At 42.2% G+C, this 21538-nt stretch overlaps 1 protein-coding gene across 1 annotated transcript; it reads left to right on the top strand.

Annotated features, from left to right (window-relative positions):
* The first annotated feature begins 6473 nt into the window (after window positions 1–6473).
* On the top strand, window positions 6474–14459 carry PCARE (photoreceptor cilium actin regulator). Its single transcript, XM_064651269.1, has 2 exons — window positions 6474–10249; window positions 14330–14459. The coding sequence occupies exons 1-2, from the start codon at window positions 6474–6476 to the stop codon at window positions 14457–14459; spliced, it is 3906 nt and encodes a 1301-aa protein (XP_064507339.1).
* Window positions 14460–21538: the final 7079 nt, after the last annotated feature.

The raw sequence follows: 21538 nt of genomic DNA, 5'->3' as shown, positions 1-21538 counted from the left end.
TCTCATTCTGTACCTTAGCACAATATCTTTTTCAGCCACACTTACATGCCAGGATATGAGTAAAAATAAGTCAATTCAGTCTATCCTGTCTGACTCATTTGGTCCTGCCATGGGCAGCAAAGTTGCTGAGCACCTGGAGAACTCAAAACAATGGGCTGTGCCAGCTCTGACCACCTCAGGAGGAAGATGAGGAAACAATGCTTGTGAGCAACAAGCCTATATTAACTAAAATATTATTTCATTTCTGGTTTCTCCTTTGGGCAGATATAGGGCATTACTAGCCGGTTCTTTCGTCTTCACAAACATACATGTCTGAGGAAAGCAATCATTTAAATGGCTTAGAAAGACATTGCAGCTTCAGGTAGAGCCACTGTAGAGAAAGGATTAGGGCAGCAGAGAGGTTCTGACAGTGAGCACGCTTACATACCAGGTTCAGTGCAGCTACAGGACAGCAGGCATGTTCAAAAACAGTGGATACTTCAGGGGATACCCCAGAGCTGGATATGAAACAAGGAAGCTGTGTATGCACTTGCTTCTCTCCTACAGAAAAGGTTACTGGTCACTGTCAGCCCTTCCAGCCCTTCAAGCCTATCCCATTATTTCCCGAAGGACATTCCACCCTTCCTCCTTCTAGACATCAGCCAGCACCCCACTCTGTAAACTGCCCTTTTCGGCTCCTGCTGGGTGGGCCAAGTCCCATCTCCTCAAGTCACATCCACTGCTTCTGGACCCACAGCCCCGAGCCTAGCACTTCATCAAGAGCCACTCTCCTTAGTGCCCAGGCGGTGAAAGGAGATCATCTTCTCTCCAGAGTAAATGTCTGCTCCACACACACGTGTATCAGGATCACACCAGGATGGGCGTCCCACAACTCCCTGCTGCCAGGCAACAGTTGCCACGCTCCAAGCTGCCTGTGGGTTTGAGGTGGTTTCACACAACTATCAGTGCACACACTGTGGTTTGAGACATTCTGTGAAAGGAAGGCAGGAGGAATTCTGTGTTTTATCTCATTTTCCAGGGAGACCCTGAGATGCTTTAGGTGAGGGAACCCATTGAGAACTGAAAAAGGCATAAGGTTCAAGAGCTGCATCTTGTCTGGAGCATCTTGGGATGTTTTTCAGGAATACAAATTACCTGGGCCTCACTTCGAGATCCCAAATCAACACTACCACTTTCCACTAGAAATGACAGAAGCCACTGCCTGCCTGTTAAATTGCTAATCCCTCACCTGAAAGGAACTTGCTTTCCTTGAAATTGCTCCACAACCACAAACCTGCTTTCACTCGTGTGAACCGCTGTAACTGCTGCCTAGGCTAGTGGGACCCTTCCATTTTAATTTTCTAGATTTGCATAAGCCTGGAAATCTAAACTTAAAATTTTAGGCTGTTCCACACAATTCTTGGTCCTAACTGTTGTCTTTTGGGAGAAACTGTCTTAACCACTGAGAACAGCAGTAAATGTGTTAGTTATGGCAGATAGCAAGCTTTTAATACCCATGGGTAGTTTAACAAAGAGAAACTATGATTAAGTGACCAGAACACACATTCCAGAAATAACAGGCAAATGTAAATACATCTCACAAAACTACTGCTGACAGTGGTCATACAATTTTTCTCGACTCCTTTGGGTCACCTGTGTGTACCAACAGCCCTGTGCAGGCAAACCCCCCAAACCGATCCTCTTTAATTTTCTTCTTATATTTTTTCCTCCATTAATTCCTTTATAAAGTATTTTTGCTGAAGAAGGAAACCACTGGCCTACCTGTTTTCAACAACTTTTTATTTCTATTGTCCTGCCACTGTTAAAAAAAATGGGTTTGTTTTTGCAAAACAGGTTTTTGAAAACATTGAGGTCACATTTATTGACTCATGCAATCAGTCTGTAGCAATTTACTTAGAAATCAGAAATTTTTTAAAAAATTTAAAAAAAAAAAGGGAAAACAACCTGAGAAGTTTATCGTTGACCCAGAACAGAGATGAATTTTTCTTTTACTTGCACCATCACCACTAATAAAGGCTCTGTGTATACTCACTTGTTTTATTTACTTCTTTTCAACTAGATTTCCTCCAAACCATGATATTTCTACTCCTTACCATTGTCAACAGGTTTCCACTAGGGGAAACAAGATGAAGCTTCATAAGTATCTCTGTTAGCAATTACAGAAAGGAGAGAATCTACTCCATCTCCCAAAACAGTGTCAGCTCTGCAGGAGAAGCTGAAATAAAAAGCAAGTATTTTTTATTTACTTAGTGATATCTAGGCCAGCAATATGAACAGCTCCCTGGTTATATTCAATTTGCTCACACAAAAGAAGATAAAGCATGTTTCTTTGAGAGCAAAATAGCTCTTTAAAGTTGTTGTTATGTTGTTATCACCCAAGCGCTCCATAATTCCTCAGTGAGCCCTCATCCACAAATACAAACCTTAAATTTTTAAGAGCGGGTATAAGTGTTTATGTGCATTTCCTATTTTGTCTTCTCTTTGTTGTAAGACCATGTGATAAAGAATTTTCTTTAGCATTTCTCATTGAGGTTTTTCTACAGTTCCTCAGAAGTGCAAAGAAATATATAACTGCTTGGTAATAAGAAAATTGATGAGAAAAATGCAGCTACGTAAGCGGTTGGAAGCAGGCACATCAAGGATCCTGCTCTCTCACAGAAGCTAACAAAGCTGACACAACATTAGTCATATTGTATATATATGCAAACGGCAATTAGAGTTAGGATAAAACCGATGCCTTGTTAAAATGCATTTTCTATGAGGCTGGATCTCAATTTAATAATAAATAGACAATAAAAATAATATTTTTTTACTAGTAATATTTAAAACAATAAATGACTGCATAATAAATAAGCATAAACCAGGATTCTGAATTTTTTTAACCATGCATTTATCCCCTATAAGATGTTAATGCATGGTGTGAAAATAACAAGAAAAAAAACCAAACAAAAATAACATGACTGATCAAGGGAAAAGGGACAAAAAAGAACTTCCCAAATAAAATTACCAACTCACAATGAGTTGATTGTCAAAATTCCCAGTGTGAACAATGGAGCTGTTGAAGCTGTTTTTTGAAGAAAAGACAAAAGAGTTTTCATAGCACAAGTATTAAGCAGCTATATAAAGATGTCTCTGAAGTCCCAATGTAAACAGTAGAAGGGCATTAAGGCTATTTGCTTGTTCTACTATTTTCCTTGACTTATTTTGGAGGGCTACAGCATCCTGACCATTAGGATCACTAGGATGAAGCAGCTGCCTAAATCTGCTCCATTTCTCCACTTGAACACATGAGATACATGCCTAAAAGGGAAAGCAAAAAGAGTTGGGATCACTTTGTAGAAAATGCATTGTAGGGAGACACAGAAGCAGCCAGAGCAGCTAAATGACTGGCAAGAAGCAGAGTCAAGAGGTAAATTACCTGATGCTTTCCAGAAAAGCCTTGAGGAAAATGACTATGTTATCATGTATATTAAGTTCAATTCATGTGTTCCAGAAAAATTACTTTAGAGAGCAGCACACAAAGTTTTTAAAATTTTCCTGGGAATCAATGTAATGCCTTCTTCCCTGTAAAACAAGGTAATTTTTCTGCCCCTGATGAAAAGCAAAAGAGATTTGAACAATCAGGCTACAGAGAATAACAACTTTCCAAGCAGATATTCAGCTACTGCAGTTCAGCCCCAAGGAATGAATCATGTAAGCAGCTCTTTAAAGTCTGAGAATGTTTAATAGGCTTGGCAGCATGTAAAGATTTTTGGGAATTGGACAAGATACCCATGACCACGCAGTCAGAAATCCCATTGCTGGAGAGAAGCAGCAGATTTCCAGCCAGCATTAGAGTTGGCCACTGTTGTCCATAAGCCTGCAACACTGAGAAATGGACGCCTTCTGTAGAAAGGCTGTATCTGGAAATAAAAAAACAAATCCATTTAGGTCAGTTTGAGTAGTGAAGAGGTAAGTTGGGGGTGATTACTATTATGGCCTCATCCACATACTACCCTTTATAAATAAATACTTGGAAAAGACAAGTGTCTTCTGCTTCATCCAATTCCTACTTTGACATCTCTAGTTTGTTTTTCAGAGAGGTATTATTCTGTCCTGACCTCACAAGTCATTCAAAGAACAGGTTCTTTTCTTTTCTCCTTTTTTTTCCTTTTTTTCTCTTTTCTCTTGCCTTGCCTTGCCTTGCCTTGCCTTGCCTTGCCTTGCCTTGCCTTGCCTTGCCTTCCCTTGCCTTCCCTTGCCTTGCCTTGCCTTGCCTTGCCTTGCCTTGCCTTGCCTTCCCTTGCCTTGCCTTGCCTTCCCTTGCCTTGCCTTGCCTTGCCTTGCCTTCCCTTGCCTTGCCTTGCCTTCCCTTGCCTTGCCTTCCCTTGCCTTCCCTTCCCTTCCCTTCCCTTCCCTTCCCTTCCCTTCCCTTCCCTTCCCTTCCCTTCCCTTCCCTTCCCTTCCCTTCCCTTCCCTTCCCTTCCCTTGCCTTCCCTTGCCTTGCCTTCCCTTCCCTTGCCTTCCCTTCCCTTGCCTTGCCTTCCCTTCCCTTCCCTTGCCTTCCCTTGCCTTGCTTTGCCTTGCCTTCCCTTGCCTTGCCTTCCCTTGCCTTGCCTTGCCTTGCCTTCCCTTGCCTTGCCTTCCCTTGCCTTGCCTTGCCTTCCCTTGCCTTGCCTTCCCTTGCCTTGCCTTCCCTTGCCTTCCCTTGCCTTGCCTTCCCTTGCCTTCCCTTGCCTTCCCTTCCCTTCCCTTGCCTTCCCTTGCCTTGCCTTGCCTTGCCTTCCCTTGCCTTCCCTTGCCTTGCCTTGCCTTGCCTTGCCTTCCCTTGCCTTGCCTTGCCTTGCCTTGCCTTCCCTTGCCTTGCCTTGCCTTCCCTTTCTCTTTTCTTTTCTTTTCTTTTCTTTTCTTTTCTTTTCTTTTCTTTTCTTTTCTTTTCTTTTCTTTTCTTTTCTTTTCTTTTCTTTTCTTTTCTCTTCTCTTCTCTTCTCTTCTCTTCTCTTCTCTTCTCTTCTCTTCTCTTCTCTTCTCTTCTCTTCTCTTCTCTTCTCTTCTCTTCTCTTCTCTTCTCTTCTCTTCTCTTCTCTTCTCTTCTCTTCTCTTCTCTTCTCTTCTCTTCTCTTCTCTTCTCTTTTCTTTTCTTTTCTTTTCTTTTCTTTTCTTTTCTTTTCTTTTCTTTTCTTTTCTTTTCTTTTCTTTTCTTTTCTTTTCTTTTCTTTTCTTTCCCTTTCCCTTTCCCTTTCCCTTTCCCTTTCCCTTTCCCTTTCCCTTTCCCTTTCCCTTTCCCTTTCCCTTTCCCTTTCCCAAACCTTCCCAAACCTTCCCTTCCCAAACCTTCCCTTCCCTTCTTCTCTTTTTTTTCAGAAATGGGTCTATATTTTTAATTTTTTTTTTCTTAAGACTTTTAACCTGTAAAGTCTTGCATTTGAAACAACTAAGCCCTGGCAGATGAAAAATAAAGTTACACAAGTCACTTTTGTGACTTCAGATTTTATCCTAAGACAGTTAGAGAAAGGGAAAAAAAATCATTTTATTTTTATTTTAATCTGAAAATACACAGTGTAGATCCACTAGACTCAGACACCATCTTAACAACATATGCAAAATTTATTCTACAAATACTGTTGTTGGGTAGTTAGGATTTTCAGGTTGAGAAGCTATCTAGAAGAGAAAAAAATAATTTCCAAGAATGATCACCTAAGAGGAGGGGAAAAAAAATCAAAATTTATTTAGGAGTCTTAGAAGGAAAAAGTAAACAGCTTGTCACTTCTAAGTAGGGGAAAATTTTGAATACCCTCAAGGCAGAAGTCTTAACATGCATCTATAAGCTATTTGATTTTCTGTCTTTTACTCTCCAGTGGGCACATCCTTGGTCAGTGTCACCCTTCTCCTCGTTAAGGAGCATCTAATGGCATTTACATGCCATGTTCAAATAGCTTCCCTTCAAAAAGGCTTCAAAATACAGTCTCTTCCTTTGGATCTCTGCATTCAATTGTATGTTATGCTTTTGCAACAAGGGAAAGAAGGAGGGAAATGTACCAAGTCCTTTTGCCCCCCAGTACAGTGCAGAAAAAAATCTACCTTTATAAATACAACTCGGGTGCTGACTGGCTGGCACCTGCTTACCCTAATGAGCTTAAAATCTTATTTGCAGTGGACATCTGTCAAGACAGAAGTGAGGTACGCAAGTCCTCTTAATCCATTAGCTCTAAATCCAGCACAGCTTTCACACTCCTTTTTGGAATCAAAGAAGAAAACCGATGTCGGAATATACAATGGAACAGCGCACAACTTCAAGAGCAGATACTGTGCAATAAGTATATGAGATTTCAAGGCAAACAACAATCAAAATTGAAAACAAAACTGGGATCATGATAGAAAACTCCTGAGAAACAGGCCAGTGTGAAGTTCAGGATGAAACAGTGAGTTTGACTCTTTCTTGTGTTTTTGCTAGTTCATCTTGATTTTTAATCAAAAATAAAGACGAAGAAAGGATGGGCTGCACACCTTCTCACAACGAGATTGCTAGTACTGCTTCAAGAAGTGGTCTTAAGGCTTTGAATAAACCCAAAAGTGTTTTGCCAATTGATCCGAGAGATAAGGGAATCCCTCTGCTGGTTAAAGGTTCTTCTTGCTACAATATTGATGAATTACGCCAATATGGGATCCAGAGGAATGACTACCTGGAAGAAGAGGAAGATAAACTATCAGAGCAGGACAAAAATGATAATTTACAGTTATCTTCCAAGGCTCATTCAGATTCTCAGATTCCCAGGGAAGACAAGAAAATTGAGAGGACAGCAACAGATGCTGAAGTCATTATGTCTGAACTGATTGAGTCTCAAAAGCACATCGCTGAGTCCATACAGATCAGAAAGCAAACCTCCTGTGAATCAGAACCAGCAGCTTTTGTTTGGGATGACAAGAACGAAAGCAACGCAAAGCAAATCCCAAAGAAAGGAAAGAAGCCAAAAAATAAGCTGGCAAAGCAAGGTCGACCTAGCAGAAGTAAAGAAAAGTCCATTTTGGCCCCATGCGAGGCAGAGAAGAAGGTAGATTTCCCAGAACCGCTCGTTAAGGCTCACCAGAGTGCATATGCCTACTTAAATCCCAACCTCTCCAAGTATGAAACTATACTGCACATGGCCAGCCAGGCTACCCAAACTCAGCTCTTCCTACAGCAGATGATAAGCTTTCTCATGCTTCGCTTCGATGAAATCAACCAACTCTTGGAAGAAATTGCCAACGATGGGGAAAATCTCCTCAAAGATGTAGGTGGGAATCTGGTGTGGCCAGCAGAAAAAGACGATTTGAAGGAGCACCCTGATCTTCTGCAACAACTACTGCAGTACACGGTCAATAAAATGCAGTTAGTGAGCGGGATGCTGGCCTCCCTCACCTCCAATGCCCTGCAGGAGACATGCAGCTACCTGCACTCTGCTGCAAGCAACTTGGAAGGCAAACTGAAAGCCAAGCAAAGCTTTGATGAGCACCTGCTGCGGACGGTAAGGCTGCTTGAAGCCTCAACTGTGGGTTGCTCTCAGTCCCATGGTGAGGACAGGACTCTCTGTTCGGAGGACAGTGGCATTGGTGTGGACAATGAATCCCTCAAAGAGTTCAGTGCTCTCAGCCAGCATGGAGGACAAACAAGTGATTCTTATGGACACGGACCTCCATCCCAAAAGCATGCCAGAACAGTGGGGGGCATGAATGATGGGACAGTGTCACCAGGCACAGCTGCATCCCACGACTGTGCACTTGAAAGGCATTTTAAAGGCATGTTTCATTCTTCCATGCAAAACAAGGAAGTGACTTCTTCCCAGGATAGAGTACCAGAAGGCACTTCTACCATGCCCCAACATGCCAGCTTGAGCAAAAGCCATTCCTACAACTCCTTCCAGTCTGATTCTACTCAGGAAGGTGAACATTTCAAAATCTATGAATCAAGAGATTTTCTTTCTGATGAGGATGATGATGATGACGATGATGATGAAGGGAGCACCCTGGGGGAGGATGATGATGACACAAGTTCATCAGAAGTGGGGAAGGATGGTCTGCCAAGGAGGCCCCTGTCTTCACCTGCAATCACTGATAGCACACATAGGCAGTCCATCAAGAGGACGGAGAATGTGGATACAGAAGAAATTATTCTGAAGATGAAAGATGCCATCAGTGAAAAAATCAAGTTCGTCCCAGCTAAATCCAGGCGTAAAGAATGGACAGAGGATGAGAGTGGAAGAGCAGTCCTAGCAAAAAGGCCCAGTACAGCAACAGGCAGTCAGAAAACGTTTGGGAAACAACGACGGTCCAGGTCAGAGGAGTCCCTCAGAAGCCAGGCAGAGGACCCAACCCTTCTAGAGCTTCAGAGAACTCAAAAAGAGCTCAGCAAAAGGCTGAAAATGTTTTATGGAAAGGATACAGCTAGCAACCCAGAGCTTTGGAAATCAAGAACAGCTGCTTATTTGCAGGATGAGCAACTTACATCTAGGTCCTCTCGCAAACTGAAGGCAGGACTCTCAAAAAATTTCAGCATCCTGCCTAATCAGGATAAAGTCCCTTTGTTCACATTTGATCAAAATCCTGACCCTCAGCTGGATGCAAAAAGAAGCATGAAGCCTTTAAATGCTACTGTGCCCACCCAGGAGATGTCAGGAGGCAAAGAAAATGAGCCTCCTGGAGCACAAATGCTCAGTGGCAGCAGCTGTGTTCCCCGGCAGTCTGTCAAAAAGCTTATTGAAACATTCAGTCCTACGGACAACCTTGTAAAAGCTGCACCTCTAAGATCTTTAGGACCAATAAAGTGCATCAGAAAATTTGGACTTCCAGTCGCCCCACCCACCATTCCCTTTCAGAGAGGCCTGGCACCTTTAAATCTTAAGCATCGTATTTCACCGGTAGAAGACGCAAACACTTCAAACACCAAAGATGCTTCTTCTAGCTTTCCAAACGCCTTTCCTCCTGCACCGCCTGCAGAATTAAGCAAGATGGACATGAAGGAAGAGACTGATGAAGACACTGAGAACCTGCCACCACCACCACCTGAAATGTTAAGGGACACTTCTTCTGAAAACTTATCTGAGCCTGAAGAAACTGCAAGAATAGAAGAAAACTCTTCAGAAGATGCCAAAAAGCCCACCAAAACAGAATTTCATACTAATAAGAGATCACAAGTTTCCCCAAAAATTAAAGCCTCCCTTCAGTCCATTGACTTACTGCCAAGTAAAAATATCGGCGGCCCCAGTGCGATGACTAATAAAGGTCTAAAGACTACCAGGTCAGGGGATGAGAAACTGCCAAGGTACTCTCTGGAGTTGAACCCTACCAACGTGCACATCCCTAGCCAGGAGGAGATATTAGAAACCCAGAGAAAAGAGGCTGCGGATTTATACAAGCAAACCCATAAAATTATTCCTCTTCAAAACCCCAGTGGGGTTTCAAAACCACACAGCGACAGCTCAGAGAGCAAAGAGCCCAATTCACCTGCGACTTCAGTGCTGTCCCAGAAGCACAGCTCTCCAGATTCACTCAGGAGAAATGAAAAAGGCTCACCATTTGCCAGGAGGGTCTCCCCAACGAGAACTCCCCCTTCGTCACCAACTGAGAAACGGATTTTCAGCCCCCCAGCACACCACAGACACTCTCTGCAGGCTTTTAGTAATGTGCAACCAAGCTCACCCACCATGCAGAGGAAGCCCAGTCCTCCCTCTAGTCCCAGGATGCCCAGCCCACCCTCGCAGAAGAAGATGCCCTCTCCGCCAACCCATCGAAAACCCCTCAGCCCTCCTGTGGGGCACAAGCAAAGCTCACCAGCACCACACCGTCTGGGGGGCTCCCCAGCCTCCCGCCGAGATGCAAGCCCCCCTCCATTCCTCACCACTCCCTCCCCCCCAGCCTCCCCATCTCGTTCCTCCAAGGGGCCAAGAGCTGGGCTGGATGCTGGGGACGAGCACCAGCTCCCCTCCTCCAAGAGGGCCAGTAATGTCCGTTCAATATTTTGCCCGGCCACCTCCTCGTTATTTGAAGCCAGACCTCCACCGGCACCCACCAAACCCACTGCTGAGGTAACCAGCCAGCCTGAAGCTTCATCACATTCCCAAAAGAGCAGTCTGCTTTTCCGGCAGCCTGGAGACCGGACCAGAAAGCTGTCCCTGACCACCGCCAACCCTCAGCCATTTGTAAGGAGAAGTTTCTCTGACCGCCGACCAGGGGTCCAGTTTCATCCTCCAGCTTCTCTAACAGCTGGCAGCGAACCCACACTTCACCAAGCAAGGTAAGAAACTTTCCGCTTCAGACCAGAAAAGCTGATATATAGCACTGTGTCGGCTTTGTAAACTCCCAGTGGGAATTGAGTGTCGTTAAGAGACTTCTCAGAAAAGTTCCCTGTTTATGTGCAGAACAGATGGCTGGGCAAAGACAGCACTGTAGTTACTAGATCACAATCAAATATTCTTTTCTATTTTCTCTCAGATTTTAGTAGACTACTAGTCTGAAAAAAAGGGAAGAGTTAACTTTCCATGGCTTGCTCAAGCCTTGCAGTTACACATCGGCTGTGACAGGCACCTCAGGGTAAATTCAGTGTTGGTGTCACAGCACAGAACTCTCCTTATTTGTGTGGGGATTGACATTGACATCCAATTCTTAAAAGCTCTGAAGCAACCCTCAGGTTATAGACATAAATATTCATGAGAAGATCAGCTTGGACCAAGAGGAGGGGTATTGTTCTACCATCAGCCTCTAATCCAGTAAACTGTTCAGCTGAAACCCGTGTGAGGATGTTTCAAGATAGCTGGCAAGAATGACAGACAGATAATATGTAGGCAAGGATCTGTGCGGACAGAATTATAGCTTGAAATTTCGAGCTTCGTGTGCGCACTTCCAGATCTAGGTGCCAATTTCAGGTCTGATGGGTCCACAGCCCAAGCTCAGTTTTCCAAGTGGAAAAACTCCCATGGCTACGAGGCATTCATTGCTCTGAGAAAGTCAGTTTAAAGAAATCGAAGCATCAACACATGTCGATTCCATGTTTGCAACAATTGGTGGTCTTTTTTTAAAAAAAATGGGCTTAGCTTTAAATATTGTCTACCATCTAAAAAAAGAATAAATAAAAATCATAAAGCCATCCAGGAAACAAATGTGTATTTGGGAATACTCAAAGATCAGTGTAACTCAGTGATTAGCCTGGAAGTACAGTGTTGTTATTCTAGTTTCTTAGCATCTTAGGACGTGTAAGTCAATTAAGCTTTAAGCTTCTCCGGTAACCTTTCCTCACATGATCAGTATTTTTGCTCTTGCCACAGAAGAGCTGAAATCACATGAATCATTCCTGTGAGTAGGGATTGGAAGATCAACCCTAACAGGATCAAACTGCACTTGGAGGTGCACAAGCACTCAGTGCATTACAAGCAGGGACAGTCACAGACAGTGGACATCCAGGCATTCCCTCCCCAGAGACTGAATAAGGACCAAGTTTCCCACACTGAAGGCAGAGGAATGTGCTGAACAAAGCATGCAAAAAACATTGGGAAATGCAAACTATTTTGCGGTTCCAGTTTTAATATTGCATCATAGTCTGACATTTGAATATTTCCTAAAATTCTTGCACAGTGTTTCCTGGGTTTTCTCTTATTCCTATGTACTGTGTGAAGTCAGCTTTATCTACTCCAGTGCCTGCCAGCAGAAATAAATGTTTTCAAAAGAGGCTTTATGTCAAACCTTGCAATACAAAAGCCCTGGCAGTTTTATGGATCCATTTCAAAATTTGTCTATGGTAAATTGTTAGCTAATTTATGCTTCAATGGGGTGTATTATCTTTCTATCATAGTCTGTCAGAGAACAGTGAATAATATAAAAAAACCCACTGTAAATAAAATCATCCCTTTCATGAAATAAGTCATATATCCTAGTAGTCTGATATGCTAGCATTTTGGAAGAAAAAAATATATCCTAAGCCAAATTCATCTTATCATTTATACCAATGAACATCAACAGTAGTACTACTGAGTTAGACCAAATTTATATCAACATAAGCAAAAGGGAAATTTAGGCCATTAATTACCATATACACTGATTTAAGATGCAATTCACAACTCCGTGTTTTCTTACAACTAAAATAAGCTGCATGGAGTAAACTTTTACAGACCTTGCATTGAATGGCCTGATCTGAATATCACAGCAAATGTGCTGATGGGCAGAGAAGGACTATTTTAGGAATGAACACATGGCAAAAGCTCCAAAAGCTCCTCACATCACTGCTGGTCCTGTCATCCTGCTGAGGACCGGAATAGTTGCCACAGAGGTGAGCACCACATCCCCATGTGCAGATGTTCAGCCCTGCTCTGATAGACCAACCACCACACTCTGTTTCAACTTTGTCCTCCAAGTTCACTAAGCAGCCAGGACTTTCTTTGCTTTGTAATTCATCCAGCTAACAGAGGGAAAATTCAAAATGTCTAAACCTAAACCTAAACCTCCTCATTCTAGCAATATCTACATCTAGTCTCAAATTCACAAGCCATTCCCACCCAGCTGTCAGTCTCCTTTCCTTCATTCCTTCCCTTGCTCTATCTCTCCTTTCAAAATATAAAACAGTGCCTTTTTTTGGTCTGTGGGGGGGCTTTCTGTGTTATTTTTCTGTGTTACTAGCAGCTTCATTAGCAGAAGAGAGGGGAGACAGAGTCACAATCTTTTATAGGTAAAACGTTTTGAAAATCAATGGGTTAGCCTGTTTCTCCCCTCCTCACAAACTGTAGGATATATCCCTCCACCTTTCCCATACCAAATTAAAACATCAGTTTGCTGAGAAGTAAATTGCCAAAGATAATCTGGCAGGAGCTTCTACAAGCAACAAGAGGCAGCTCAGTCCCCCCTGCCCACACACCCCATTTTAGTAGAAACATGCCAAAAAAAAAAAAAAAGAGGTAACTTCTATCTCATTTTGCCAGCTGGCATTGCTGGGCATTAAATGTTGGCATTGTGCGTAGATTTGCATGTTTCCTGCACACTCACTGCTCTCCTAGAAGGCAGAACCCACTCTTTTTCCAAGCATATCTTCTGCTTGTCCCATGGTCCAAGGAACATCAGGTCTTAAAACGTCATCAGCCCTAACTAGGACTGGAGCTAGAACTTTTGGGTTTAGTCTTAGGGTATCTGACAAGAGTTTCAGTTTCAGGTTCTCAAGTCAGTACAGCCTGTTCCTATTTGGACAGCCTGTGGATGGATAGACTGAGCTAACTGTGCTGGTTTCTAAGCTTGGTCATTTGACAGCAATCAGTAGTTATTGACATCTCAGTAAGGCATAACATGTACAGTTGCTCTGCTCACAGAAATTCTGTTAATCTGTAATACAATTTCTGTGTATGCACTTAAACAAAATAGTATTTCATTGGGACTGCTCCTCTCCCAAGAGGTAGAGCAGAAAGAGAAGATTAAATACTGTTGCCTTTAAGATAATGTTCAAAGAGAACTTGAAGATGGATTGGGTTGACTGAATCAGTTCCAAAGCAAGGAGCCCAAGTGAGACCTTCTGCAACTAGGGGATATTTGAATCTGGATTAATTTCACAACTGGACATGTATCCCAAATCTCTTCACTCAGCAGTTCGAAAATAAAGTCCTAGCAGTCAGAACAGGGATGTAATAGCTTGTCTGTAGTTGAAAGCTAGTACAGTTTTGCAGTTTATATACTTAAAATACAGTAATGATTCCCAGGTAGCTCTGAAATATTTCCCCATGTTGAGTTTAAACCACTTTAATTAGCTACAGCAACACAGGACACATTTCAGCACGAAGGCACATAGGTACTCTTGACTAGCTTCACTGCTCTAATCAGTCTTGATACATAAAGTCCTTGAACCCCCAGAGAGTGCCAGTGCAACCTCAGGAACATCATTTGCACATTCTATGTCTCAGTTCTCCTGTCTTCAGTGGCAGATTTATCCTACCAGAATTCCCCTCCCACAGTCGTGCTGGTGTGCTCAGAAATCACTGTAACCACATTAAGCAGATGTATATCAAAGGTAAGACCTTTCCTTTCCTCCAGCAGTCTGGAACAAGACACTTCATTGAAATCTGTCCCTATCTGCAAGAGAACCCAGTTTCACATCGATCCCCTGTTCAACATATAAAATACTTGTTTCCCAAGAGAAGTTTGGGAGAGAGAGAGCAGTATAGTGCCTTTGGCACGACAAGAATAAAATCTGGGTGGTGCACATAAAGAGTGTGTATTCAGGAGGAGACAGGGAATGACATAGTACTGTGCACCATTTTGCTTTGTGGGTTAACATGGTCTAATCAGCACTGTTTTAAAGTCACTATTCATTAGCCTCTTAAATTAAGCATCTTTCCTTCCACAGCTTGGAGGAGAGCCCTAGAAAAGCAAGTGATTGTTGGAACAACTCTTCTGCTCCCGAAATCAAAGACTCCAACAGATCCACTTCCCACCCTGACCTCTACATCGTGGGCCAGGGGCTGCAGAGGGACTGACAGCAGAAGCCCCTTCCAAAGGTAGAGGAATGAGCAAGGCCAGAGGCCCCAGAGGGAAGAAGCAGCCTTACCCAAGACTACAAAATGTGGCTTCATCTTCTCTTGCAAGGAGAATATATGATGGCATTGCATCAAAAACCCCCAACTGGCCCCAACAATCTAATGAAACACCAGCCAGCTGCTTCTCTTTTCATTCCATGGTTTAACTCAAAGATCTACACGGAACAAAAGAAACACTTTGTAGCCGGGTGAGTCTGAGGCAAATTTAGTTGATAACGACCAGGCCTGTAGCCAAGTCCTTTTTTTCACTGTTTAGATAGATGAGTTCAAAAACTATCATAAGGGATCATTATTCAATATGTTATTTATTCAGGCGGCATCACAGTTCGTGTAAAAAGGGGCTGTTGTGACTTTTCTCAGGGGAAGGTAAAACCCTGAACCAATTGAATATTATTGCAAATAACAACAATGGTGTCAGCAAAGCAACATCTGTACATTAGGTATTTATCAATATGCAGGGAGAGAATAAGGTCAAATACAAGTTAAAACAAAATAACCTCTTTTAAAGGAATAAAATTAGGGATCTTACTCACTCAAAAAGGTTTTGATCTTCTAAATCACCCTTGATGATCAGATAATCTTATCACCTCTAGTTTCCAGGGTACAAGGCTTAATCCTGATTAGAGTAGTTTTGCAATAGCCCAATCAAACAACATTATAAATCCTGAGTCATCCAAGGACACATTTGGGTTTTGGTTTGTTTGGTTTTTTTTTTAATTAAAGAAAGCCACCCTAGAAAATCCTGTTCTCCCAAAAAATGTATTATAATTTTTTCTGAGTTATACAGCTTGAGGGTATGTTGTAATTTCACTGAAGAGTCTAGGCAGATTCTTCTTAATAAAAGCACAAGTTATTTACAGTCAATTATTCCTAAGCTTTTACAGCATCCTCTTGAATACAGTTTCAGAAATTACTGGATCTTTCTTACCTAACTAATATATCATCATGATTAAGTTGCAATTTTTAATTAATGTAGTTTTAGTTTTATTTGACATGTTTTCAGATACAACTTCCGTATAGAATAAGATTCAAGAGGAAAAAGCCCTTTGTATCATATTTTGTTAGGAATAGTTTAATTTTTTCCTACAGCTTTCATCATGGTGGTGTCTGGCCATTTCACTTTCACACAGGATTTTTAACTGCCCACCTTCATGAATGGGGAACTGAGGCTCATCTTCTGTTGCATAAGGGACCCCTCTGCATACTAACTCCTGAGTTTTAGTCCAGTGCCTTATTCACAACCATCTTTCACTAAGGTCAGTGCCATTTTATGTCACAGACACAAGGAAACCTTAATTGTTATGTTTAAGGTGGGATGTTGAATATAGAGAAGCTCGCAGTGAATAGGTGTTTTGGATGGTCAGGGGTTTGTGACCTTGAGGTGGCAAAGCAGCCACACCCATAGTGAACAGCTGGGAGGTGCCAACTGATCCACCCGGTAATCACACAGGCAGATGCACCATCTCCCCATCAAGTTGGAAAATCATCGGGGAGATACTGCAAAGATCATCAGCAGGGCTAACTCTGCAGGTTAGTCTTCTCCCTCATCAGAAGTGTAGTTCTCTCCCTGCTGCATAAGAATACAAATGCATTTTTGCATACATTTTAGGCTGGCTTGTTCTGCTGGCTGTAACCACCCAGACAGAAACAAACCTGAAACATGACAGCAGAAAACTGGCACTTTGCATGACTAAATGGAGCTTTGTAGATGAACATGGAACAGAGTGGGAGGACAGCTTCTCCTCAGCTACTACAATCAGTTTATCTGTGTATGGCTTCATGCTGAAATTTCCTGGCATCCATAACGGGGAGTTAGAGTAAGTATTTATGTATATCCCCCAGGCACCAAATTCTGTGGAATTTGCATCAGCACATGGGGCAACACTTCACTTCAGCACAACGTGTGCTAGCTGGACATGGAGTCAGCCAAAGCATCTTTCCCCCAAACCAGGCTCCCTTGAGGATGTGGTACATGAGCTGGCATCCTACCACTGCATCTCTCCAGCTTTGACCGAGGCTGTGGTCATCAGGAGGCTCATTGCAAACACAATCCTACCTAAACACTGCAGCTGCTGCTGAAGGATTCCAGTGCTGCCCTAAGGATGCTGCAGCAAACTGAACATTGCATGCGAGACACAGAGTTTCTCCAGGAGTGATCTACAAGTTTGTAACATGAACTCATGATTATGTATAGCTAACAGATTCTCTGTAGTGCAGTTAATGTACAGGACTATTGCAAATCATGTGTTTACCTTCAATCTCTATTGCAAGCATGAAATTAAGAGTAACTATGGTATTCAAGAAATTATAGTTTGGCTCACCAGTTTTTTAAAAAAATTTTTTTTTACCATTTTTTTGGTCAACAGCTCCATTTTTCACAAATACAACATTTCTGGAATACAATTGTTTTATAAGACCATACTCAAATTTAACATTTATTTTTTATTGACGTAAATAAATCAGAGTTTTTATATACATGGTATGAGTTTGATTTCTTTTTTATTCTATATGCAGCCAGCTTCAATCTTAGCCCCATGTTATACTAGTTATTCCTTCCTAAGTGCACTGAACTATAAAAGGTCCATTTACTTTCTCCTTCCCCACCCCAGCATAAGCTTGTCTTCTTTTGTGTTTTGCTGGTACATCACTTAATTTAGGTTGCATTTTCATTAAGCAAATATGTCTTTTTTTAGGCTACAGGATCCAGCCTGGGCACTGACATAGGTCAGCTGTGCTTCCAACCCTTCTCTGCCTTGATTTAAGCTTGAGCTACCTGGCAATCTTGTACTCAGTTCAGTGGAGCTTCTATGCACAACCACAGCTGACTCGAGCAGGGGGCTGTGGCTTTGTCCTGAGGGTTAAAATCAGAGTGCACTGGCTGCAGTGGAGTCGGATTGCAGAGGTGTTGAGCACAGACTGAAGCAGTATCAGTTTCCCAGCCAGGGCTCAGAGCTGCGAAAAGAGCAGCCAACAGCTCTGTGCTGCAGTTTATCTGAAGACCTTTAACAAGCTGGCAGCTGCCCTTGTTTCCAGTGACACTGCTCAAATCTCCGACCTTCAAGGGGCTTGTCATTTCAAGCCCTCAGCATCTGAAGATGGTTAGAACACCAAAGCACTACACATACTCCAGTTGCTTTTTTTGGCTTCAAGAACAACCTCAGAAAGCCTAGAGGAGAGAAGACTGAGGGGAGACATCGCAATCTACAGCTTCCTTGTGAGGGGAAGAGGAAGGGCAGGCACTGATCTCTTCTCTGTGGGGACCAGAGACAGAAATCGAGGAAATGGCCTGAAATTGTATCAGGGAGGGGTTAGGTTGAATAATAGAAAAAGGTTCTTCACCCAGAAGGTGTTTGGGCACTGGAACAGGCTCCCAGGGAAGTGGGCACAGCACCAAGCCTGCCAGAAGCATTTTGACAATGCGCTCAGGCACATGGTGGGATTGTTGGGTCTGTCCTGTGCAGGGCCAGGAGTTGGACTTTGATGATCTTTGTGAGTGCCTTCCAATTCAGAATATTCTGTGGTTCTGTGATTAGCAATATGGCTGAGAATGCTATGCAGGTTATCAATAAACATAGCGTATTACACCATTTGCACTGTCACACCTCTAAACATTCAAGGCATTTCATATTCATTTATGAAGTTTTATCATTAAGAGGAATATTTTGAGAAGCTATCCCCTTTGCTATAAGAAGAGATCACAACACAGAGATAAAGTAAACTGTTCTTACTATCATGTCTCATCAGTAAGGAACTGCCAGCATCTCCTGAAGAGAAAACCCTCTAGATTAGCAAATCATTAATTCTTCCATATTAAATATACTCAGTGCTATCATGACTACAGCATATGGAGATGCATGTAACAGCTATGAACTTGAAACTCAGATTTTGATCTTCCTGGGCAATATCCTATGGGCAAGATCCATAATACCTGCAGTCTGAATTAGGGGCTCAATTCCATGTTGTCCTCAGGTAAAGGTGAAGGTTAATACAAACTCACAACTGTGTACTGAAGCATATGAAAATTGGGAGCAAATATCTCATGTTTGTATTTCTTGCCCATAGCCCTTTTTGGATGAATAATGAAAATATTAATGTCAAAAAGAAAGATGTGCAGATACAGACAGTAAATACTCAACAGGACAGGGTGATCAAGACTCAGGACCACATTATCCCTCTTATCCCATTTCCATTCATCTTACATATGCCTGCCCTGCACCCATCCTGTTCCACCACCATTAGCACAAAATTACAGCCCTCACATCCCCTAATTGTTCTCCACTCACCAACATTCTTAATTTCAAAATCTGGCCTCTTCCCTCTCCTCGTTATGTTCTTTTTCTTTGCTAATATACAAACATGTGATTGCATTAAGCAATAGTGTGAGGATTTCTGAAGTTAGACTGTACAGACCCCATCCCTTATCAAGGTTATTTCAAAGAAAAAGGGGCGATAAGCCTATCTTACTCCATATGAATCCCTTCTGCTTTAATAAAGTTTTCCTTGAGGCATAGTTGAGTTGATTGTATAGCAATTACAGAGAAACTGAAAGCTTTCAGTGTTACAGGCTGCCCTTCATTTATTATAAATACTACTGAACCACTGGCTCCTTAGGATAGGAATGAACCATAGCTGAAGTCTAAGGATGTTAACAAAAGACCCACCCTTCCCTAGAGGAGCAACTGTAAAGCTGTGAACAAAACTTTCCAGGCATTCCAGCAGACACACAAAGATACATAGCAAGGCAGAGATGACTCTGCAGATAAAACCTAAACCAACAAATTCAATAGCTGCTTCGCTTTCAAATGTGACTCTAAGGAGTCAGTCTTACGGGACAATTCCCTTTAGCCCCTCTTATGATTAATATCAGTTTAATGTCTCTTACATCCAAACTGGAAATCAAACCTGCCAGTACAATACAATGGCTTTATTTTTGAAATGTTTTCCTCCACTTTGAAGCTTTGTGTCTCTTCGCTTGTAAATATAGTTAACGTGGACAATCAGGGCATAAGGCAATGCATCTTTCAGACCTTTTCTGAACATTGAAAGCTGTATCAGTAACCAGATATCCACACAGATCCTTTCATCTTTATATTCAGAGAAAACACATCCATATACATGCATGTGCTAACTATTGTAATAGACCTGGATTACGAGTAGGTTTCCGTAGCACAGTTTTTCGTGTGGATAAGCCAGGAAACAGAGAGCATCAGGGACACCTTCCTATCACACAGTGCTCTGCAATTGAGCAGACAGTAAGACAGGACTGCTGGTAAGCAGTTACCTAACTCTGAGTCTTAGACAAATCCCTTTTTAGTCCACATAGCAACAACAGCTCATAACAGGGTAAAAAACCAACCAACCAAAACAAAACAAAACAAACAAAAACCCACCAAACCAAAAAACCCCAACTAAACAAAAACCCCCACCTCTAAGGTGCAAAATAAAGAAATAACCTAGAAAGCACCATAGACAAATAAAAAACCTACAAGCAATAGTATGCTCTTCATGTTGAAAAAGTACTTCAGAACTATTTATCCTACTGATACCCCAAAGAGGAAGAAAGAAAGCATGTACTGCACCTCTGAGCTCTGCTAGCCCAGGGAAGTCTATGATGCCTCATTTTCAGCCCCACATAACTAGATTAAGCTTTTCCACAGAAAACATCCACTGGAAACACCATAGCACAAGGAGTGCAGTAGGCGTGTAGATGCTCGGTGTATTCCCAGTTTCCCTGGGCTGATCGGTGCTTCTGCAGCCTGTCTTCTCCAAACACACAATGAAGCTTGTTGTGACCTTTTCAGAGGCTGTTTACACACCAGTAAAAATAGAAAGGTACTCATCAAATAAACTTAGAACACTTAAAACCTTGTAAATAAACTCTTCATAATTTTAAGAATCCTTTTATAGGTTTAATTTAGACTCTTTGCAGGAAAAAGGAGACTAGGACTTGTGTGAGTTTCTCTATTCTTTGGACAATGCTTACCAGGAGCTTGATACACTTCAGAAGTACAAAGCAACAGCACTGGGGCTGACTACTTCCCACCCACTCATTTGGGGATGACAAGCCAATCCTGCAAAAAGTTAAGCAGAAAACTAGCACAGGGGTCAAAATATCCAATTATCTCAAGCTTCTTATCTCGGCTTTTCTTTTCCTCCTAAATTTGCATAAAACTGAGCCAAGATCCAACCTATATCTAAATTTAGTTTTGTAAGCCAAGCACTTACCAGGACTCTGAAGCACCATCAGGAGGACCATGCATCATTCACGTCTGTTTGAACACTAAGAAATTCTTCTGGTGTGCCAGAGCAATGACTTTAAGGAGAACCAAAAATGCCCCTATTCAAACAGTGGGGGTGCAGGTAGGTGGAAAGTTTCACTGCCTTTACTACGATATTTTAAAAAGATCTGAGAGAATACTGGGGCAGGGAGCTGGTCCCTAATTTTGTCTCCAAGGAAATCCCAAAAGAACACATTCACTTTGCTGGCAAACCCATAAGCTCATGGACTATTCTTCCCTGCAACATGCTACTCTGCCTGGGCTTTTCTAGTCCAGGACCAGATCCATAGCTAAGCAAATACATGCAGCCACATGAAATAGATATTTTCCTCCAGAAAACCTCATTAACACATACATGTGCATTTTCTTCTGTAACATCAAAAACTGGCAACAATGCAGACTTTGCTGTCAAAATGTTACAGTTTGCACTGGTCTGTAAAGTGTTTTTCCCTAAGGTGGAGCAAAATAAAAGGTAAGTTTAAAAGATTCAAATGATTATGAAATGAAACTACTAAATAATTTCTTGAAAGGCAGCATTGTCAATGATCATGCAGTCCACCAAGAGCTGGAGCTGAACCCAGAAGTGCTTGTTCCAGCTATGCAGGAATTCATTATGCTGGCAAGCACTAGTCCATGGTAATAAATTATCCCATAGCTCTGGGCTGAATGGCACCCAGGCTGGAGTATAAATAGATCTGAGAAACCCTTCTCACCTGTTGTCGGCCTCACAGTCAACTCATC

This window comes from Pseudopipra pipra, chromosome 3 (genome assembly GCF_036250125.1).
Source record: "Pseudopipra pipra isolate bDixPip1 chromosome 3, bDixPip1.hap1, whole genome shotgun sequence".
NCBI lineage: Eukaryota > Metazoa > Chordata > Aves > Passeriformes > Pipridae > Pseudopipra > Pseudopipra pipra.
Note: the sequence above shows the minus strand (reverse complement) of the source record. Positions and strands in the feature narration are given on the sequence as shown.

What these genes read in the sequence shown, in the direction of transcription:
- PCARE (XM_064651269.1), top strand. Translation starts at nt 6,474, where the DNA reads ATGGGCTGCACACCTTCTCACAACGAGATTGCTAGTACTGCTTCAAGA. An exon ending in CCCACACTTCACCAAGCAAG is followed by an intron (nt 10,250 to 14,329) that starts GTAAGAAACTTT and finishes TTCCTTCCACAG; the next exon opens with CTTGGAGGAGAGCCCTAGAA.